The sequence below is a fragment of the Danio rerio genome, chromosome 5 (assembly GCF_052040795.2).
Source record: "Danio rerio strain M-AB ecotype USA chromosome 5, GRCz13ab, whole genome shotgun sequence".
Lineage (NCBI taxonomy): Eukaryota > Metazoa > Chordata > Actinopteri > Cypriniformes > Danionidae > Danio > Danio rerio.
In genome coordinates, this window is record NC_141025.1 from 42,482,255 (window position 1) to 42,505,000 (window position 22,746).

At 36.5% G+C, this 22,746-nt stretch overlaps 3 protein-coding genes across 23 annotated transcripts in view; 1 reads left to right on the plus strand and 2 right to left on the minus strand.

Moving 5' to 3' along the window:
• The window catches only part of npr3 (natriuretic peptide receptor 3), a 38,413-nt gene extending 28,895 nt beyond the window's left edge, over positions 1-9,518 (minus strand). For 2 of the 3 annotated variants that reach the window (XR_015490505.1, XM_087252695.1), the window contains exon 1: positions 8,512-9,518. Coding sequence is in view for 2 of the 3 variants with exons in the window: in XM_087252695.1 (XP_087108821.1) it covers positions 8,512-9,181 (670 nt within the window). In the remaining variant the exon portion in view is untranslated. 3 annotated transcript variants of the gene reach the window in all.
• The window catches only part of epg5 (ectopic P-granules autophagy protein 5 homolog (C. elegans)), a 1,176,376-nt gene that overhangs the window by 230,090 nt on the left and 923,540 nt on the right, over positions 1-22,746 (minus strand). The gene's annotated exons all lie outside the window — the stretch shown is intronic.
• arid3c (AT rich interactive domain 3C (BRIGHT-like)) overlaps positions 1-22,746 on the plus strand; it is a 225,781-nt gene that overhangs the window by 96,633 nt on the left and 106,402 nt on the right. For 9 of the 19 annotated variants that reach the window (XM_087252699.1, XM_087252702.1, XM_087252697.1 and 6 more), the window contains one exon: positions 9,485-9,660. The exons of the other annotated variants lie outside the window; for them this stretch is intronic. In XM_087252699.1, the coding sequence (XP_087108825.1) occupies positions 9,622-9,660 (39 nt within the window). In that variant the 5' untranslated portion in view covers positions 9,485-9,621. The remainder of the gene's footprint in view (positions 1-9,484; positions 9,661-22,746) is intronic. 19 annotated transcript variants of the gene reach the window in all.

A 22,746-nucleotide genomic window follows, 5' to 3' on the forward strand; every position in this document is an offset into this window, starting at 1 on the left:
GCCTGCTGATCCTGACAGCGCTAGCGGTTACACATTCTTTTTCATCCCATTTTACACATGAACAACTTAATGAATGCTTAAGTCTATTTAACTGAATGTATTTTAATTGCATTACAACATCAATGCTGCAAAAGGAGCCTTGAGTCTATCATTGGCTGAATAACGCTAGATGTGCATGTAGCCAATAGCAAGTGCACCACAACCAGAATTATTCATTTTCATACATATGCCAATTTATTTTATAGCAGAAAAAATAAAGGACTCTGTTCTTGTAGGCCACAAATCCGACATGCACATTAAGGTATTACCGTCTTGATTCTGAGAACGAGCTCAGGGCTGTTCATTTAAGATCCGTCTTGACCTTTACACTATGGGCCAGCTCTACAAGAACATGTGGCATTGATTCAATCATGTAAGCACTGGCCCATAAGCACCATAGGATCACTTCTTTCTGACCCGGTCTACAGAAACACCGTCTGAGGCACAAAATATTTTCCCATGGAGCAAGGGGTCAAAAATAAATAAACAAACAAGCAAGCAAACAGAGTTTTTTTTTTAAAAAGTCGCAAAGTGTCCCATAAATAGGAAGATTCAGAGGATTGGAACTTTCCCCACAGCTCAGTCAGTGTAATGCGCCGCTTGAAATATCCTCAGCTGAGTGGGACAAACTTCACCTCAGTACTCCTGCACTATAGCACCCTTTAATTACAGAGCGCGCAGCACACTACAGTCCCTGTGTTGGCTCTCCAGCGATTCCATGGGGTACAACTCCAGCCAGCAATATTTCAAAAATCTGGATTTTCCCACTGACACTAGTTACAAATGAGCTGAGGAATGCAAAGGGGCAACACATGGCACACTTACCGTTGGTTGCGCTGCATTTAATGCACCTGGGGGTCTGTATGGAAGCACAGTGTGAACGTGCACATGGAAATAATATCGCTGTGCAAACTCATGCTATATCACTACCGAGCATAAGGGTTTACTGTCTCGCTTCTCTGTCCAACTCTGGCAGCATGGCACAGAATGCAAAATAAGCAGTAGTATAATGACATATCTCTGGCTTGGTAAATTCGCTCCCCGAGGGCCACAGCATTGCCAGTTTGTGCTTCGGTGCTCACGTCATTCACTGTCAAAACATTGCGACACCATACGCCATCCTGAATAAGGAGTGTTAACGTCTAACATCCTGACTTGGTGAGGAGACGTCGATGTTTATGTTTAGCTTGGACATAAGATGTTTAAAAAGATTATATAAGTTAAACAAACGAGGGATGTGTCATCTGGGATTAAATCTACAGTACATACAAAGAAGAGTGCGCATCAAGGGCAGAAGCTATATTTTAGATGCAGATAATAATAACTTGGTATTTATGTTATGAATTATGCAAAATTGACTCTCACACAGGGCTGGAACACTGATGTAAACAAACAGCCTCTACTGGGAAAATCACTGTTTTCTTTAATTAGTTCTTTTAATTCAGAACAGAAGCAGTGTTTAAAAATACATTTTCTCAAAATGTTCCCCTACTGTGAGGAAACAGCAGAAGATGGAAAGCATCTGATCATAGTGGTATGGATGCCTGTCATTAAAAATAATTAAATGTAAATTGACAATGTAATTAAACTCTTATAACAATTTATATAATGCAATTGATTCTATAGACTTCATACTCTCACAGGCCACTTTATTAGGTACACTTTACTAGTACAAGGTTGGACCCCTTTTGCCTTCAGAACTGCCTTAATCCTTCATGGCATAGATTCAACAAAGTGCTGGTAATATTTCTCAGAGATTTCACTCTATATTGACATGATAGCATCACACATTTGCTGCAGATTTGCCGGCTGAACATCCAAAATGCAAATCTATCATTCCACCATACACCAAAGGTGCTCTATTTGATTGAGATCTGGTGACTATGAAGGCCATTTGATTACAGTAAACTCATTGTCATGTTTAAGAAACCAGTCTGAGATGATTCGCGCTTTATGATATGGCGCATTATCCTGCTGGAAGTAGTGATAAGAAGATGGCTACACTGTGGTCATAAATGGATGGACATGCTCATCAACAATATTCAGGTAGGCGGTGCATTGACACGATGCTCAGTTGGTACTAATGAGCCCAAAGTGTGCCAAGAAAATATCCCCCACCAAATTCTGACCGTACCATCTGAATGTTACAGCAGAAATCAAGACTCATCAAACCAGGCAACGTTTTTCCAATCTTCAATTGTCCAATTTTTGTGAGCCTGTGCAAATTGTAGCCCCAGCTTCCTGTTCTTAGCTCACAGGAGTGGCACCTGGTGTAGTCTTCTACTGCTGTAGGCCATCCGCCACAAGGGTTGGACATGTTGTGCATTTAGAGATGCTCTTCTGCATATCTTAGTTGTAACGAGTGGTAATTTGAGTTACTTTTGCCTTCCTATTAGCTCAAACCAGTCTGGCCATTCTCCTCTGACCTCTGGTATCAACAAGGCATTTGCGTCCACAGAGCTGCCGCTCATGGGTTTTAATTTCTCTTTTTTGGACCGTTCTCTGTAAACCCTAGTGAAGGTTTTGCGTGAAAATCCTAGTAGGTCAACAGTTTCTGAAATACTCAGACTAGCCCGCCTGGCACCAACAAACATGCCATGTTCAAAGTTACTTAAATCCCCTTTCTTCCCCATTCTGATGCTCGGTTTGAACTTCAGCTTGACCATCGTCTTGACCATGTCCACATGCCTAAATGCATTGAGTTGCTACCATGTGATTGGCTGATTAGAAATTTGCGTTAACAAGAAGTTTTACAGGTGTACCCAATAAAGTGGCCAGTGAGCGAAGATCCAACTTTGTGAGATTATAGTTTAAATTAGTACCTAAAATCTGACTTTATCATAAAATAAACATTTATAAATATAGGCCCTTTAAGCTGTGGCCTAAGTCTTTTTTAACATGGACAATTTAAACTTGCCCAACCTTATTATCTCTAACATTTAAAATTTGATTTTAGTACCTGATTTCGAGCACAAAGCATATTTAGTCTACAGTCTTTCAATAACAGTCCACAGTCTTTTAAATCAGCGATCATCAGACTGTGCTGCGCCATTTAACTTATCTGTACTTTATTATGATTGCCTCAGCCATGCCAACCGGCAGGCCACAGCTTTATGCAACAGGTTCAAAACTGGCCTGACTAAGACTGACAACAACAAAAACAAGGGCACCGCAATGACCACTGAATCAAATCAGCCGTCACGGGCGCTGGAAAATGTCCCAATGACGTCCTCTAAACATGACTGCAGGCAAACAAAACCTATTTGGCAATCTGTGCTGGAATCTTATTATGATAAACTGTGTGAGAGAGTTGATAACGATGAATGCTGATATTATAAGCAGCCACATAAATCAACTTGCTTACATGATTGTGTCACTGACCATTTCAGCCAACAAACACTGTTGCAGCATGCATTTTGAAGTTAAAATGATTACTCGAACATAAATAATGCATCTAAAGTGAAAGGCAGTGGGTATTAAAAATACTTATAAAGATGGTCAGCATTTTTGGCATCTGTACTGTATAAATACTCACTAATACAGTACATACAGCTATTCTACTTTTCATGATCCTCTCAAAACAAAGCAATGATGTGTCTACCATGTCTAGAATACTAATTTCGATGACAGCAATCTACCTCATGGAACAGGCTGCACCATTTAGCATTCAAGATATATGCTAATTTATACAGTGGCTATGTCTATAATTTATGTTAATATAAACACTAACTTTTATGACTATAGAGCTACAGCAAGCTGGTTACAACTTTGTAAAAAGGTTTTAAAATTTTGATTTATATGTATATTTTCTATTAGCAGAAAAAAAAGTTTTCTCAATTTTATTTTGGAAAATGGCTACTTTAGTAGCAATCACACGCTCCTTAAACATTATATTTCTGATGTCACATCTATTTTGGTCACAATGCTAAATGCAAGCAATACAGTGGAACTAAATATAATGCCATTGATTGCTAGAATACTATTGATTCTGACATTTGAAACTGTACAGTGTTTGGACACAAGTTTTTCACATGGGCGGCAATAGTCCTGTTTCAAGTGATGTTATGGAAGTAGTGATTGCTTTTTCCATCTGTTTAGTAGGGGTGTAACAGTACAGTCATGGTTCGGTGCATACCTCAGTTTTGGGGTCATGATTTGATATTAGGTCAGTGCAACAGGAATAAGCAACAAACCCATAGTGCCACAGTGGTTTTTGTATTTTTTATTTTTTTTAGAAGAAGTGTTTTGTCGCAATCAGCTACTTAACTGAAATGTTTCTTGTGATAGAAAAGTACAACATAGATATAATAATGAAAGATAAAATTGTTTGTTAAACTTTCAAAGGTTACGCTCAATCCTCTTTTAAAACAATTAAAAACTATTAAGGGGCTGATCACAACGAACACGCTTTTACGATCCAAAAAACACGAGGCACAATGCAATGGCTTTTATGTTGACTAGAAAAAAAGAAGTGCGGTGGATTTTTTATGTCACTAGGAAATGACTGAATCAGCTGTGCTACTGTGTGCGAGTGTTGCCGTTAATATTGATATAATTGTAATATTTAATAATAATGTGATATTCCAAATTTGTAAAGTCATACAGCTCCGAATAACTCAAAACAGTAACCACTAGTCTCTTCTCTGTCTTAGACTAAGAAAGAGAATTCTCTGTAGTCGTCTTGACAACACAAACACTGCTTTCAACTCAGCAGAAACCCCGCCTCTGCTTTCATTTGATTGGAGAATAAAAAAGACGTGACTGACGTAATCTTTCTAATTAGAGTTGACTTTTTTAAACTGAGAGCGCACAGTGCGCATCAACAAAAACACAAGGCGCAGCAGGCTGTTAAAACGCGAGGTATGCAGGACGCATAAGCAGCGCACAAAATGCTCACGAACATTAGTAAACCATTTAAAAGATACGCCTCTCAACGCTAAAAGCACATTTGGTGTGATCGACCCATAGTTGGGCATTAAATTGAAGATTCATTAAGCGAAGAAAGAGGGGAGCGAACAACTGTTGTCAGTTAGCTCACAAAATAAGACACAAACTGTGAGAAGACCCATGTTTTTATAGTTTACAAAGTTAAAATGCAAAGAAATAAACAGTAATTTAATGCCCTGCTACATTTGTTGAATTCGTGATTCATCATATACACAACCAAAGTTTGTTCTATTATTATAAAGACAATTGTGTTTATATAAACACTATAAATGAGGACTTCTCTCCTCCTCAAGCCCCGGGTCTGAATGCAGACTCTTGGAGGTCTCTTGCCCTGTCTATTTCAACCATTAGCTCTGTTAGTAATCTGGAGGATTTTAAACATAGGCGAACACAGCAGCACAGATATAGGCGATGTGTATGAATGGTAACGAACTCAACTGATAAAAGACAAAGTTCGCCATTCTCCAACTCTTGTACAGCTCTCCTGACAAAGATGCTTGCTGCACACAAACAGCTTTGCTGTATCGGCCCTGACAGCATCGCAGGGAAACACATGCAACAAACCCTGTGGATCATGAAAACAAACACATAAGATCCTTTATGAATGGCTAAATGCCGCATGCCGAATGCGGAGTCCGTGGACGCAGTGTTACCCAGTTATCATCATAGGGTCTCACAGCTTGGCAGGTCTGCTTTGCCTTCACAAAGCATGTGCAGTCATGAATAATTAAGAAATAGGGTCTTCTGATAGAATAAGAAATGTCAGCTATGAATAATAATTTTGATGCTGCCCCAAAAATTATTTTAAAGCCGGAAGATTAAATAAGCTGACAAAAGCTTAAAATTACCCAGTTTTCCCCACTATTGAAGCTGACAGGTGCTAACGTTGTCTTAACTGATGCTCAACACACACAAATCTCTTAAAATCTCAGAAAAAAGTACTTGAGGGTGTCTTGAACCTTTAAGGTGCTATGTCAAATTCAAAATTTCCAATTTAAATTTTGTCAATGTTCATGAATAACAATACATATAAATATCTACTACTGTAACTCCTAAAATGTTTTACTTCTGATTTGGCAGGGACTTTAGAGATGTGCTGTGCCCTCTTCTTTTATTAACAATTTGCACATACACAACAAAAATGACAAACAGCAAGAAAGAATCTGATGATTTGGATATATTTTAGCAAGCTTTGCAACTGACCCTACATAGAAGTTTAACAAACAATAAATATAATTGTATGATGCGCCTTTGTTGTCACTTGCCAGTTTGCCCAACAAACAAACAAAACAGTATTCTAATAATATAGGTGGATTTAAACAGTTGTGAAAAGTTGCTTGCATGAGACTTGCAGCACAGCAAGATATACAAAATCCGCACATATTAATTTCATCTGTTTCAGATTTTTCCTTTAAAATACTCAGAATTATGCTGAGAGATCACACCTTTGGGTGGATTCTGTGAATATAAATGTGAACTTCATTGTTAGATTTCAGAAAAGCCTTGAAACAGCTGTCAGATTTTGCCCTGAGTGTTTGGGTGGTGGCCTGAAAAATGCATCCCATCACTGAGATTCCACTTTCCCACCTCTGCATGCACAGATCAAAGGAAGTGCGTGTCATCATACGAAGGGCATTCCATACTTGTACCTTTACAGCTGCTGCTGGGGATCACAACATGTTGAGGACCTCTAGCTGCTGTGAACTAGTTGAAAAGGGAAAGAATGATATAAAAAGGCCTCGAGAGCTGTAACCCTGACATTGTTGGTGTCAAAACAGCCTCAAGACAGCATTAACCTCCTACCCCGTTTCAGTCATTCCATACTGACATTTTGAGAATTGGTGGAACATTCCTTTAATGACCAGCGTTCAGGCAATATGCTTTAGCTTAAGAAACCTAAGATGTTCGTTTCAGCGCACGGGACTGTCTTAGAAAAGCGATACAGGGGACTAGGCCTTGTGCAGGGCCCCTGTATTGAGGCATATCTGTATATTTTCTAAAATCGACAACATCCTTGCTAGGAATGTGAGAAATGCACTGTTTATGAAACAGGATCAGTAAGGAGGTGCACAGTTAGACTTACTGTGAAATGCCACAGATTTGGGGCAGACGGATATGATGTTTGAGAGCAGGCTAAAACAGCAGACAGTTCATAGTTTTGACAGCAGGCATATCTTTTAGCGCCACAATGTGTCCAACAGCAATAGTAGCAGTGAGCTCCGGGGAGGGTGTATCCTCTCTGGTTATTAAGAATCAGCCAGGCAGACAGCGCATGACTTTACTCGCCATGAGACAAGCTGTTAAAAAGTGCTGGAGGATGTCTAGAGGAGTGCTAAAGCCTACAATTGCTCCCCAAAATTCCAACAGCTCTTGCTCAGTGTTGACCGTCTGTCAAAATTCTGATCATTTTTTCCACAAGCTTTTTTCTTTTCAACTGACCTCTTGCCTGTCTGTATTGACGGGAACCCCAAGGAGATCACAGAGGGATTAAAACACCACTTATATAGCCACTTCTGACATCTTTCTATATTTTCTAAATCTAACCTTCCCTAACATGTGTTGGTGTTCCTTTTCATGAATTATCATGTAATGTAAAAAAAAAACACTTAGAGAAACACATAATTTCCAGTTTAATAACAAAAGTGGCCTAATAACATTAGGAAATGGGTTGACCCGGGGCAATACTTTGCAAAATCCACCCTCTTGACCTGCAAATACTCGAGTTGAGTCACAGCATACTGCAGAAAACAAGCTCCTGGTGAAAAATATCTGACTACACTGATTTTTCAGAATGGTTTTCAAGCTAATATTCTCTACAGGTCAGGTAGTTACACTTAATAGTGTTCGACAAGTAGCCAGGAATGTAAAATGTCAAAGAAAAGGAAAAATACTACTCTGCTTTGAATATCTTAGAGGTTCTATGACAGATTTGATCCCAGGACCCACACCCACTCCCATGTTTCTAATACATCATTCATTTGCAATGGAAAGGAGATATTGATTTATTCCTATCAATGTGGATTACTACCACTGGTGTAGTTTAGTATTTAGGGTCTAGGCTGGTAAATGAAAGGTAAAATGCTCCACAAGGTGTCATCTATTCCACTTGTGAAGATAAACACCTACTAGAAAGAAGATTATCTGCCAGATTTTGTTTTTTTTATGGCAAGCCATTTCATTTGATTTATTTGAACTAACATTTAGAGTATATGGGATAGAAACAAATCTGAATAGTCAACACTTTTAAAACTGTAAAAGGTTCCAGCAACAGCTGTATGAAGCTGTTTGATTGTATGAAGTGGTTGATATCAAACAGATCTTGCATCTCCAAATAATTTATTGTACAAAACATGCAATATAATTAATATGTACAACTAAGTAACCTATTTAATAGTCTACATACAGTAAGTACGGTTACCAGTGTTAAATGCGAATATCTATCAAAAAAGTAACTGAACAAAAAGGTTCGTAAGAAATAAATGTTAATGCGGCTTGCCATGACACGGGAACTAATGACGGACTTACCTTCGCTCCCGTAGACGGAGGTGATGATCCCGTCGGGGTCTACCCTCTCCTCGTTGGAGTTCAACACGGCAAAGTCTGTTGAGATGTGGTACTCAGAGAGCACCGTAAAAACTCCCTCCATCGTAAAGTAACAGTTTCTCTCATCTTTATCATCGTCGTAAATCAAATACGCGGTTCTCCAGCCGAAATGTCCAAATATCGCCTGAAAGGTCTCAGCCATCTTCAGGTATGTTGGTGCGATTCGTGTCAGATGAGAGTACTCGGGGGTTTTGCTGTTGAAGCCGGTGGCCAGAGCACCTGCCGAGATCACCGGGATGTTCCAGTGCGATGCCACCCTCGTGACCGACGAAGCCGCGTACTCGCACACCGGACCGAGGACCAGGTCGGGACGCTCGTCTTTCTGCCGGTCCACGAGCGCGTAGAGAGCGTCCATCCCGCACGCGGAGTTCTCAAAGCGCACATTGAATCTCAGTCCCGCATACGCGTCTGCTTCTCTGAGGGCTTTTTTCGCGTACTCAATAGCCGGAAAAACTCTCGTGTACGAGAACAGGTATGTGTTGTTGCGAGGCAACATGACCATCACTTCGATGTTGTCATTCAGTGCACTTGTCCTGCCAGGCACCATGAGCACTGCCCAAATGGACAGACAGAGTGGCATGAAACATGACATCTTTAACACCAATAAACGAAGTAACTGACAGTTTGTCTTTTTCTGTCAAAGCTGTTGAAAGTTTTTCTCTCTCCCTCTCTCTCTCTTGCCTTCTCTCCAAAGTTGATTGCTATATAAATTAAGACGTATCCTTAATTGAACTTAGTGTGGTACAATCCCACTCTTTCAGTTTATGAGTGAGTTGTGTTGTGTGTGTCTCTCTCCTGCAAGTGTGTCCAGAGCCCTTCTCTCTCTTCCCCTGTTTGGAGTCTTCTCTGGGTCTCTGTCTAACTCTCCGCTTGCCTGTGTAATTACTCTTGTTAGGATGTGTGAAGTGTGCGGCTCGGCTGGTCACCACACATGCTGCAGTCTAGGAGGAATTTTCAAGCATCCTTTCATTATTATTCCTGCGTCATTACTGCGCTTCCCGCCCCCTCCTTAAAGCGACAGTGCTGCAAACCATGACAGTCAGCAACTTCAGTTTGGATCAAGCGGTCAAGGTACAGTCCTCACATCACACTTTCAGCTAATTAGTGATGCTCATATAATATTACGTGATTTTGTAATTATTAAACTATGAAACACATTTAAAACAAAAACGTCCTGATGCAGAGTTGTGCAATATGACATTTCTGTTAATTATTAATTATGCGAATGCCTACTATTCAATGCAACAAACATTAACCCAACAATAAAAGGAAAGCATCTGTTTAATTAGCAATAAAAGCTGCAAAATACAAAGTTTAAATTTTAAAATGAGCAACAAAAGAGCAAACTAGAAACAGAGAAAAACTAGAAACTTCACAAAATGGGAGTTATTGACAAAGCTCTTGAAGCCTAAAAGAAAGTTTACTGCGAGATGAGACTGATATCAAGGGGGAATATGTAAACTAAAGGCCACAGATGTGTATTAGTGGGCAAGTATGACTAAGGCCATATACGTCATACATATTTTCAAAGACATCCAGCAAAGAAGTGTGAAACCCATGCTTCATTTTCACGTTAGAAATCTGGCCATAGTATTTTGCACCAGATGCAATTCATCAAACGCCAACTGTGGACATTTACAGCAAGATATTACTGAATCACAGTTTAATTACATCAGAATTACATCAGAAACATCACACTTCACAGTAACAAAAGCAATCATACATACTTTAGATGATCTAAAATCATACGTATCTGTATTGTGGACTAAATGAGTGAACAAGTCAACATTTTTGACCCTCCCTTTCCCCTGTTTGTTTGTTTGTTTGTTGTTGTTTTGGTGGTTGATATAGAAGGAGAATCTTTTTATTAATTTTATTTATTTAGTTATTAACCCTTTAGATTAAGGAATGCATGTTTATGACTTGTTAGCATTCATATTATTAGCTTGCAATATATTAGTTCTTATAAATTCAATTCATCTTTATTTCTATAGTGCTTATTACAATGTAGATTGCGCCAGATAAGCTTAATATAGATGAAGTTCTAGTAAACTAAATCTGCTTTAGTTAAAGCACAAAATAATCTTGTTCTGAATTACCTCAAAATTACAACTACCTTCCCATAAATAAGCAATAATCAAATTAGGGCGATGCAGTGGCGCGGTAGGTAGTGCTGTTGCCTCACAGCAAGGTCACTAGTTCGAGCCTCAGCTGGGTCAGTTGGCGTTTCTGTGTGGAGTTTGCATGTTCTCCACATGTTTGCGAGGGTTTCCTCCGGGTCCTCCGGTTTCCCACACAGTCCAAAGACATGCAGTACAGGTGAATTGGGTAGGCTAAATTGTCCGTAGTATGAGTGTGACTAAGGGATAGAATAAATAAAGGGACTAAGCCGAAAAGAAAATAAATGAATGAATGAATAATCAAATAAGGAGGTTACTCAGGAAAAAAAACTAATCTTCTGTAATCTAAAAAGCTTCCTTTTATTTGTTTGTTTGTTTTTTGTGCCTTTAAATTCCACACTTTCTTTGATGTATAGGAAAAAGGTCTGTACAGCATTTCACAAACAAGACATCATGTTTATCAAATTTTCCTAATACCAACTTCTGACCAGTATTAACATCCTCCAAATCATGGTTCATATCTGTGATGTAATACAAGAATTCACTGTAAATCTTGCACTTTGATTGTCCAGTAAATATGCTAAATGTAAATTAAAGAAACATTAAATCGTCAATGAGTAATCTTTGAGATTTTTGTCTGTCTGACATTCTCTGTCTGGACTGCATGTCCGTCTACATGCAATTTTTTCCCCTAAATTTTCCAAGCACTATCATAGTGACATCTAGTGGTAGACACTCGTCAACACATCACATGTCATTTACAAGATTTGAAAAATGTATGTATTGAAGTTGTAATAGAGCAGTAATGATGTATGCAGTGTATGATCCATGTAAAATATATCTCTGTGATCAAATTGAGTAATTAGATTTTGTATAATAAATCAACATACAGTGTTTTAATTTATATAAGTAGTCAATTTAATAGCAAAATTGAGAGTAAAGGTGTGCACATTTTAGAATAAGAAGGCGTTATAGCAGGACAGATTTAGCAGCAGATTAAAAATGACTCAGCCAAACTCTCCAGACGAAATAATTCTTATTCACGTCACTGCTAAATGGTGCGCTGAGTCTGTGGCTTCAGTCAATGAGACTGTTCTGGATCCCAGCTCCTTTGATTGCCCCCATAGGCATTACACATTCAGGCTGAATAAACAAAACGGATATAAAGATAACAGCGACTAAAAGATCCATTCAGAGAACTGCAGCCCCTGTAATTATCTAATGGCCAAAGTACAACGACGGCCCTGGCAGACCTACTTTACTCCCACATAAATATCAGACCCCTGCTTTCCTGAGATGCAATATGCTGAGAGTGTCCTTTATTTCACGATCCTGGGTGTAGTTCTCCCGTGAGACGGGTTACTTACTCCAAAGTTGTTCCAAAATGCTCCCTGGCCATTTAAACGCTGATAATTGTGTTTACGTTCTTGCATCTTTTTGCAGTTGCAAATGCTGCTTGTGTAAGCTGACATCCCGAAGTCTTAGATTTTAAGATTTACAGTTTTCATGAAGGAAATCTCGCTGTTTTTCTTCTTTTTTGTGTGTGTAATTCCTGGAACAGATCTGTACTTGGTTTGGGTTTTGCTAATCTAATCGATGAGTTTATGACTTGTGCTCACTTAAATGTATTAAAGTGCTCACGTAATTGAAGCCATCTGTCAGTGCGAGTAAGAGGGCTGTGTTCTGCATTAATCCTGATTATGCTAGATTAATGTCTCCAGCTCCTGCCCGGCAAAGTCATGGTTTCCAATAGCCATGGGATGTCATGCAGAAAGTGCCACCTCATCCTCTCAGTTTCTAGAGGTGACTAAAGCCTTTGAGTGGATGAGTGAGTGGAGTTTGTTAATGTTTTTTGGACATTTAGCTATGGCATGTTGCATTTGCGTCATCAGTTCACTGTGGTGTTGTCACTTTTATTACTTCCTGTAGGCCTATATTTTAAAATGTTGAAAGGTATCAGACATCTGCAAACACTGAATGAATGAGTTAAATTAGTTCAGTGTAAACATTATTCACTTTTAAATCTCATCATTCAGTTTTTTTTTTCATTCATTCATTTTCTTTTCGGCTTAGTCCCTTTATTAATTTGGGGTTGCTACAGCGGAATGAACCGCCAACTTATCCAGCATATGTTTTATATATATAATATAAATTATAGAAGTGCATTATTATATACATATAGTGCATCCGGAAAGTATTTATAGCACTTCACTTTCCCACATTTGTTTGTTACAGCCTTATTCCAAAATTTATTAAATTCCTTTATTTTTTTAAAATTCTACACAAAATACCCCATAATGACAATGTGATTTTTTTTTTTTGAAATTGTTGCAAATTTATAAAAAAATGAAAAAGCTTGAAAAATGACATGTACATTAGTATTCGCAGCCTTTGCTCAATACTTTGTTAATGCACCTTTGCCAGTTTTTTTGAATATGATGCCACAAGCTTGGCACACCTGTCTTTGGGAATTTTTGCCCTTTCCTCTTTGCAGTACTTCTCAAGCTCAATAATCAGGTTGGATGGGAAGCGACAGTGTACAGCCATTTTCCGATCTCTTTAGAGATGTTCAATAGGATTTAATTCTGGACTCTGGCTGTGCCACTCAAGGACATTCACCGAGTTGTTGTGAAGCCACGCCATTGATATTTTGGCGGTGTGCTTTGGGTCATTGTCCTGCTGCAATATGAACCGTCGCCCCAGTCTGAGGTCAAGAGCACTCTGAAGCAGGTTATCATTTAGGATGTCTCTGTACATTGCTGCATTCATCTTTCCCTCTATCCTGACTAGTCTTCCTGTTCCTGCTGCTGAAAACCATCCCCACAGCATGATGCTGCCACCACCATGCTTTACTGTAGAGATGGTATTAGCCTGGTGATGAGCGGTGCCTGGTTTTCTTCAAACATAACACCTGGCATTCACTCCAAAGAGTTCAATTCAATGGTTTCAATGAGTTCACTGGTTTGCCTGAACAGAAGAAAACTGGAGCTCAAACAGAGTGACCATCAGGTTATTGATCACCTCCCTGACTAAGGCCCTTCTCCCCCGATCACTCAGCTTAGATGGCCGGCCAGTTCTAGGAAGAGCCCTGGTGGTTCCAAACATCTTCCTCTTAAGGATGATGGAGGCCACTGTGCTCATTGGAACTTTCTGAGCAGCAGAAATTTTTCTGTAACCTTCCCCAGCCTTGTACCTCGAGACAATCATGTCTCGTAGATCTACAGACAATTCCTTTGTCTTCATGCTTGGTTTGTGCTTTGACATGCACTGTCAACCCTGGGACCGTATATAGACAGGTGTATGCCTTTTCAAATCTTGTCCAATCATCTGAATTTACCACAGGTGAACTACAATTAAGCTACTGAAACATCTCAAGAGTGATCAGTGGAAACAGAAGGCACCTGAGCTCAATTTAGATCTTCACGGCAAAGGCTGTGAAAACTTATGTTGCATGTGATTTTTAGGTTTTTTTATTTTTAATAAATTTGCAATAATTTCAAAAATATTTTTTCACATTGTCATTATGTGGTGTTGTGTGTAAAATGTTGAGGAAATACATTATTTAATCAATTTTGAAATAAGACTAACATAAAAAATGTAGAAAAAGTGATGCACTATGAATACTTTCCGTATGCACTGTACAGAATAAGAACAATCATTGGCTCATACTTTAGACATACAAAAGACTATATAAAAGAAAAGAAAACAGACAAAAAAACACACATCATAGTCACTAAAACATACAATCAAAACTAAAGCAGGTATCTAACTTAAACCTCAGAGGCATCAAATGATTGCTCTTGAGATATTGATTTGTCAATTAAATCAGGAAATCCACCCCAAGTAGCCAAAATGGAGCTAGTACTTAAAAAATTGAGTCCATCTGAATTACTGATATCATATCAGAAATACAGTTCTGGAATTAGGGGGGTAAAGGTGATTTCCAATAGTTAAGCTCTAGTCTTTTGGTCACCACCATGCCTTGCATTAAAGACTCTTGCATTGTTTGTGGGAGAAAAGATGTATTTCGTGGGAAGCCAAAGATGGAAAGTTTGGCATTTGGCAGAAAAGGTCTGCTATAAGCCTTGGAGTACCAGAGAAATATGTTCGATAAGGGACAGAGCCAAAAGATTTTATGTAGCTTGACTTTAGTGTAGTGTAGATGATGTATGACCTTCAATTGAATCAGTTGGTGTCTGCTGTTGACTGACCATGACTGTATTGAAGTCAAACAATTGTCTCATGTGTCTGCAGAGATTCAAATCTTTTTCCCTAAATCTCATAGAGGATACTGTGACACAACTTTCAAACACACACATTTAGAATCAGGGGGGTTCGTAAAGATATCGTAAAACACGTTTTTCTGGCAATCATTCAGTTTTCTTATGGGTGCTGGAAATCCTTGAATTTTAATCTAGTGTTTTCCAGGTTTGTAAAGCGCTTTGGTTTTGAATAAAGTGCTTGAAAATGTAATTGTAATTGTTGTGGCCAAATTGGGTTATTAAATAGGCAGTAGTAATTACATTTATATCCTTTTTTTTTTTTTTTTTTTTTTTGCTTTGGCATTTTCAAGGCAAACTGCATGGAGAATACCACTGCATGAGTGAACAATGTATGCAATTGGAATAAATTTTAATTTAATATGAAAGATGACACATTTAAAATGTGAGCGAATGTAAATGAAAAAATAAATGACAGTAATTCAATGTTGGGCATGGGGCAAACATTCCATCTTTAAAAAAGTCACAACTAAAAGTGTTAAATGTGAAAACTATAATTTCCAATTGGTGAAGACTAATTGGGAAAAATGTTTTGATTCAGAAGTCTTTAGGCTCACAGGTAATCTAAAATAATTTGGCTTGATGACTTGTCTTGGTTTAACCATAATGGTTATTTTTATTTTTATCTCATCTCACTGCAATACAGTAACATGGCAGTAATTTTTAAATGTTTGTAAGGTGCTTGCCTGGGAAAAAAACACCAGAAAAATGAACCAATGAGCGATAAATGATAATAAATATACCTAAAATTGGCAGTAACCTAAAAATTAATTAAAGTGTAATAAAGTTTTTTTTGATTCCTGTTGATTCATATGCGGAGGATCACCAGCTGGTCACCAGGGGGCGTTTAACATTTTTTTGGCTTTACCTTCTTTTGTAAAAATCCATTTTAAAACACAAATAATACTTTGCATTTACACAAATAAATCAAGTCAAGTTTATTTACAGTACATTGCACTTTTTACACCATATAGTTTCTAAGCAGCTTAACTATACTGAAAGGAAGTGTAGTTGAACGCTAAAACAAAATTTAATTGACCTAAAAAATGAGAATTTATCTATTTGCTAGTTTTAAAAAAGCACAATTGATTGTTTTTTAAATAAGCCCTGTTTTATATAAAATATCAAACTCCTGGGATTTTTGTGTTGGTTATTATGTTGCTGCAGGTACAAAACTGAAGTAAACTTAAAACTTTAAAGAGACTAAACAAAGGTAAGTTGCAGATATGGTCATTCGAACAAGTCTATTGAAGCAACCCATCTGAATCTGTTTGCTGTAATGTATGGCAAGCTAATCATATTAGCAAGTATCTCCTGATCATTTTAGCAACAGAGAGTCACATGATTCAATTGTTCATTAAAACTGAAAGAGGACTAGATTCCCCCTGATGGAATTGAATTTGAATTTTGGAATCAACTCAAGATTCTCAATGCCTAAGAGGAAGGAGGACTTAGTTTTTAAATTAATCGACTCACAGCCATATTAGTCAGAGTTACGTATTATGATAAAAAGTGTTGGACAAAATCTGGCAGTGCGCATCATTTTTATTGTAGATTTAGTTGGAAAACATGATCAGTCACACATTCTCAATTGTGGATCTTGTAATTATGACTGCCTGTCTATACAGTTTTATATTAGATGATCCGCACAGTGTCAGATTACTGAGTTTTGTGAACATCAATGTGCTTGAGTATGGTACACTTCTCTTATCCTTTCGTTAATTTATTGTAGACTGAAACAACTTCTGTGCCAGACTTTGGTACATTTCTCTTAATCTTTCGCTAACTTATTTCAGACTAAACGCATTTGGCTTGCATAAGGAACCCAAGGAAACCTGTACACGTGCACACTTTGAGCAAGTTTAATTGCAAGTATTTCATTTGTATTAATATATCACTGTTATTATTTTTGTATCCAAGAACCCTACTGTACACCATAAGACATAATAAATTAAGACAAAATAAAGACTTATATTCAGACAAAATAAAAAGTCTATCATTTTTTATTATGCTTTATTATTTATTTTGTGGTGTCATAACCACAATGATTCATAATTTATATGAGCACAATATCAAACACTATTACTGGGGTGTAGACAGAAACATGACAGCATCATGAGAAAGGTGCAATCGTGAAGATACAGTGTTTACATTTTGCATTTTGTTTAGCGTTATTCATCATTAGTACTTTTATGTGTAACCTGTTATTAATTTTTAAAAAGTGTTTTATATTTAATAATATGTATTATATATATATATATATATATATATATATATATATATATATATATATATATATATATATATATATATATTTTTTTTTTTTTTTTTATATTTAATATTTTTTTAAATAAAGTGATGAGAAACAGGATCACATGTGAATGAGTAAATTTCTGAGTACATACTTTGAATATAAAAAACATAAATATTTCTTTACATCCTTCTTTACATACATAGTCAGTAAACATTATATACAAATTATGAATTCACTGATTTTACAGAAATGGTGATATCGTTATGAGGATATGAAATCACTTACATCATGACATGAGATTTTTGTGATATTGCCCAGCCCTAGTATACAATAATGTTTTTTTTTTTCTCAAAGCATCACCTGTGTGATGAAGAACTAGAGCACAGTTTTAAATGAGATGCTACTGCAGTCATGAGGGGGAATAATTAGCCAAAATGTGCTCTGATAGAGGACAGGAGATGTAATTACAGTAGCCGGGCTTCCTTTTAACCCACACACTTTTCAACACAATGACATCAATACTGTCTAATTATGGCTGTGTTTCACACATTTGTAGACCTACCATTACACATTCACACACACACAGATGTCATACAGTATTTGCGTAAATTGAGGAGTGGGTTATTGGACGTAGCTTTATGAAGGAACACGCTTGCTGAAATTGATTTGAACAACAACGTTTCAAAAACTTGTAACACAACAAGAATGAGTCAATGTGTTCATTATCACTTATGTGCTGCATGTCATCTGAATTGAAAAGATGGATTTTGGTAATGTTATTCAGTGATGCTTGCATTGCATTCAATGCGAAAGAATTATTGGAGCACATTAGGAAAAATGTGAGACCCACAATAATTCTTAGACTGAGTCATGCTTCCTAGGATCAATTTTCCTGATCAGTATTGATTGAATCATCCAACTGTTAACTTGAATATGCAGGTCTGGGTCAACAAATTGGCTTCCTCTCGTGTTTGTGTCAATACATGATTGGGATCTGTTATTTCCTTATTATCTGTCAACTATTTTCCAGTAGTATGTCAAAAAAACTTTGCTGTTGCTGCCTCTCCTCTCTAAACAGATTTATCCACTGTGATATTTGACCCTGGACCACAAAAACAGTCATAAGTGTCAGAGTTTTTGGAAATTGACATTTAGACAACATCTAAATTAAGATTTCCACTGATGTACTGTATGGTTTGTTAGGATAGGATAATATTTGTTTTGCATACAACTATTTGGGGAGGGCGACACAGTGGCACAGTGCTGTCGGCTCACAGCAAGAAGATCGCTGGTTTAAGCTCCAGCTGGGTCAGTTGGCATTTCTGTGTGGAGTTTGCATGTTCTCCCTGCGTTCGCGTGGGTTTCCTCCGGGTGCTCCAGTTTTCCCCAAAGTCAAAAACATTTTTAAAAACTCCAAAATGCTCATAGAATTGTGTTCAAAGTTGGTTGAGCAATGCGTGTTACTAACCAAAAATTAGGTTTTGATAGATTTACAGTAGGAAATTTACATGTAGTGTATTTTGGCTCTCCCACAGATGTAAACATGCAATATAAGACTGCTGGTTTTGTGATTCAGGGTCACGCATTTCATTTTGTAGGCTGCTAAAATCATGCTCAGACGTGATTATATGTTATCTACTAGACGAGTAATTATTATTCCTGTAAAATATGTTGGATCATAAATCAATCAGTTTGTTCTAAATAAGGACTTTGCAATTATAAGTAGCATGCATGTACTGTATCTGTAATTGAAATAATGCCATGGAACCATTCATCAATTGTAACCTTCGAAGCATAAATTTTGTAACCCTAACCATGTGACTGCTGCAGTTGCTTAGTTACAAGTGAAAGTTCACAACAGACCACTGCATCCAAAACTCTTTCAATAAACTATAATGTGGAGTGCATTCAGAAGAGCTGTAGCATAAAGAATGTTTGGTGATGCACCGCCCAGATTCATTTTCAGTACAATACAGGTTTTTCAGGCTGCAAAGATTGCTTTTCAAATACTGTAAGTTGACATACCTGTTGAAACTTTTCAGTTTTCACGTGTTTCAAAGTTTTCATGTGTTTCAAAGCCAAATCCATGTCATTGTTTTTTTTAGCTTACCAAAACATATCAACATTTTTACTGTTAAGACAACAAAAACTGTCATCTGAGTAAGTTGTCTGTTTGTGCTTGCTGTCTGGTCCAAAGTGTCCCTTAAAACTGCTGATCATTTCCTGTTCAAGAGCCAAGCGTTTCCATAAAGTTCTTTATTAGAGTAACAATAATTTATATATATATATATATATATATATATATATATATATATATATATATATATATATATATATATATATATATATATTTCCCAAATGATGCTTAACAGAGCAAGGAAATGTTCACAGTATGTCTGATAATATTTTTCTTCTGGAGAAAGTCGTATTTGTTTTATTTCTGATAGAATAAAAGGTGTTTTAATTATTTTTTTTTTAATTTAAGGTCAAAATTATTAGTCCCTTTAAGCTATATTTTTTTTCAGTAGTCTACAGCAGGGGTTCTCAAAGTGGGGGTTGGGACCCCCGAGGGGTGGCGGGACAATGAAGAGGGGTTGCCTGGTGATTTCCAAAAATCTATTTTTATTAAACCATAAGAATGACCATATTTTATCCATAACCTACTGAAAAGAAAAAAAATAGTTGTTTATAGTTACTATATACTAGATAATATAGTAGCTTATAGTTACTAGCTCTATTGGATTGCGACCTGTACAGAAGTGTCTTGAAAAATATCTAGTCAAATATTATTTACTGTCATCATGGCTAAAATAAATAAAATAAATAAAAAGATAAAATAAATCTTCTCTAATATCTCTAAATATAATTAAGGAGGGGTAATAATTCTGACTTCAACTGTATATTATGTATATTCTTATATATAATATTATCTTTTTGTTTAGTTATTTAGAGTATGAAAATGCAATATATATATATATATAAAATAATACAATAGAAAATACAAAAATGCTGAACTCCACATAATCGACTTGTGTTGGGGCTAGATGAAGAAATTAAGTTAACTTATTATTTTTCACAAACATAAGTTAATTGAACTAAACACCCCCCCCCACACACACACACACATCCCTTCATAAAAATCTTGAATGTTGTTGTTTTTTCTCAATTTAAATAAGTAGTTGTAATTTTTTGAAAGTAATTAAGTCATCAGCTTAAAATGCACTTCACATTTGGCTTGATTTTAGCCAAATGATTCTCGATAAAACCAATCCAAGGTCAGGTTGTGTAGAATTTGTTCATAAATAATTTTTAAACATTGTTCATAAATTTTAACCAAAAATAAAGTACATGAAAATAAACAACACTTTTGAGTTACATTTTTAATACAGACATCATTGTGTGCTTATAATAAATGTGAGCGAATCATTTGCCATTTTGAATCAGTTGAGATGCTATTGCTTTTCTCTCGCTCATACCATTTTGCTTTATGTGATCAAGCAACCCAATGTATTACTGTTATTGAATCAACTCAGTTGCTTAGAGTTAATGCCAAGCACAAACACTTTCGTGTTTTCATTAGCTAAGTGTTTCCAAGGATGTGAGTGCCATGAAAAATAATCAGACAGAACATTTTATGCTGAGTCATTTTTATAGCATCTTTTTAAAGCTGAAACTCAATCATGAAAATTGTTATTATAATGAATAACTATTATGATTAGCATTAAGGAAGGCTACATTTATCCTGTTAAAAGATTTTGCCATTCATTTCTTACAGCACCTTAGATAGTTAGACTCCATATGGAATTAGACATAGATTGAAAGAGATAGACTGGCAGTCTAAAGTGATTTTGATTTGGTTTGTGATTTAGTTTTGTAGTCGAGCTTCAGCTCAATAATCTGTATCGTAGCTTCTTACTGCTAAAAGGCAGTGAGTGCTAACTAAAAAAGGAACTTAAAAGATACTTAACATTTATTCAAATTTATATTCAGAAATAAACACTCATTTTTCTCCAGAACAAACAGTAAACACAAATAAAATGACCATAATTTTCTGTAAACATGAACTCAAATTAGGAAGATATTGTAGCTTATTATGCAAACACAAATAATAATAATTATAAAAATACAGAACACTCAGCAAACTTACATGGCTGAAACAACTCTGAAATTGTACTTTGCTGTTTTGTACTTGCTACTAGATTGTCACTGGCAATATTTTGTTTTTAATACTTTCATCACTAAATTGTGCTCACACAATTGGCTAGTAAGATTATCACACACAGATGGCATTCATGCATTTGCTCTGGGCAGGGGAAATTTATTAATACACATATATTTCATATTGCAGCCTCTTGCTATTAGCTAATTGCAACGTTTCAAATCGTGATTTGCAATTCAATTTCAGTTATTCGCACAACGTTACACCTAAAGGTTGTAGCTCTCATGAATTAACACATATTTTTACAACATATTTCGATATTTTTTTCCTGGAATTTGTTTTTGAAGGTAATTTTTGTGAAGTGGAAAAAATATTTAAGAAAGGTGTTTTGAAAGCTGAATAACTGGTGTTAAACAACAGTACAATATCTTGTTTTTATTATTATAAACATTGCTCTTGCACTCTTGAAAAGCAAACATTTTTACAGCCTTTCCATAAAATAACCCAAAGTAGCTTTTTGCTCAAAATATCTTTAAAGAACTTTTTTGCTCATAGTGGCAAGGAAATTTTCATTACCTGAAGAACATTTTGTGGAATTAAAAGGTTTAGTGGAAGTTAAACGCTCTTATTTGAACCATCAATGCCAATAAAGAACCTTAATTTTTAAGAGTGTGCCTTATAAAAAATCTCAAACAAACCCATGCATCTCCGCAGAATACTCTTTTAGTAATGTATTTACACATAATGGACAGCAGGTGGCGATGTTAAACAACGCATTTCTCTGACCACTGACAAGAAACATTTCGGTTCATGTTGACTATTTTAATCCACTAGGATGTTTTTTATTTTACGTCGTACTCTTTTTTGTTTTATTATTATTATGCTAAATGTATGCCATGTGTCCCAGCATACCTACTAATTCATAGGTGTAATTGAAAATACTGTCGCTATCAGATATGCAAACATTGTTATTTGTGTGAATTCAGTCCTGTCATTGAGAAATGTCTCTGTGCGTAGTTCACTGTGTCAAACATATTAACCATCATTCTAGTCTAATCAGTGTCAGTGGAAGACCTTAGCCTTGCATTAACTCGAATGGATTGTAACCGTGGAATGATTATCAATTTTGCTCAACAGTTCGAGGGCACAAAGCAACACAGAATTCTTGCAGTTATTGAGGTCAATAGATAATGGGTTATTTCATCATAATAAGAGAGCAGGGGTCATGGGAGAAATTACCTGCAGTTCAGTGCTAGCTGGCTAATTCAGTGCTATCTGGACTGATTCAGACATCAAATGCATGATGGTCAAATTCTATCTATCTATCTGTCTGTCTGTCTGTCT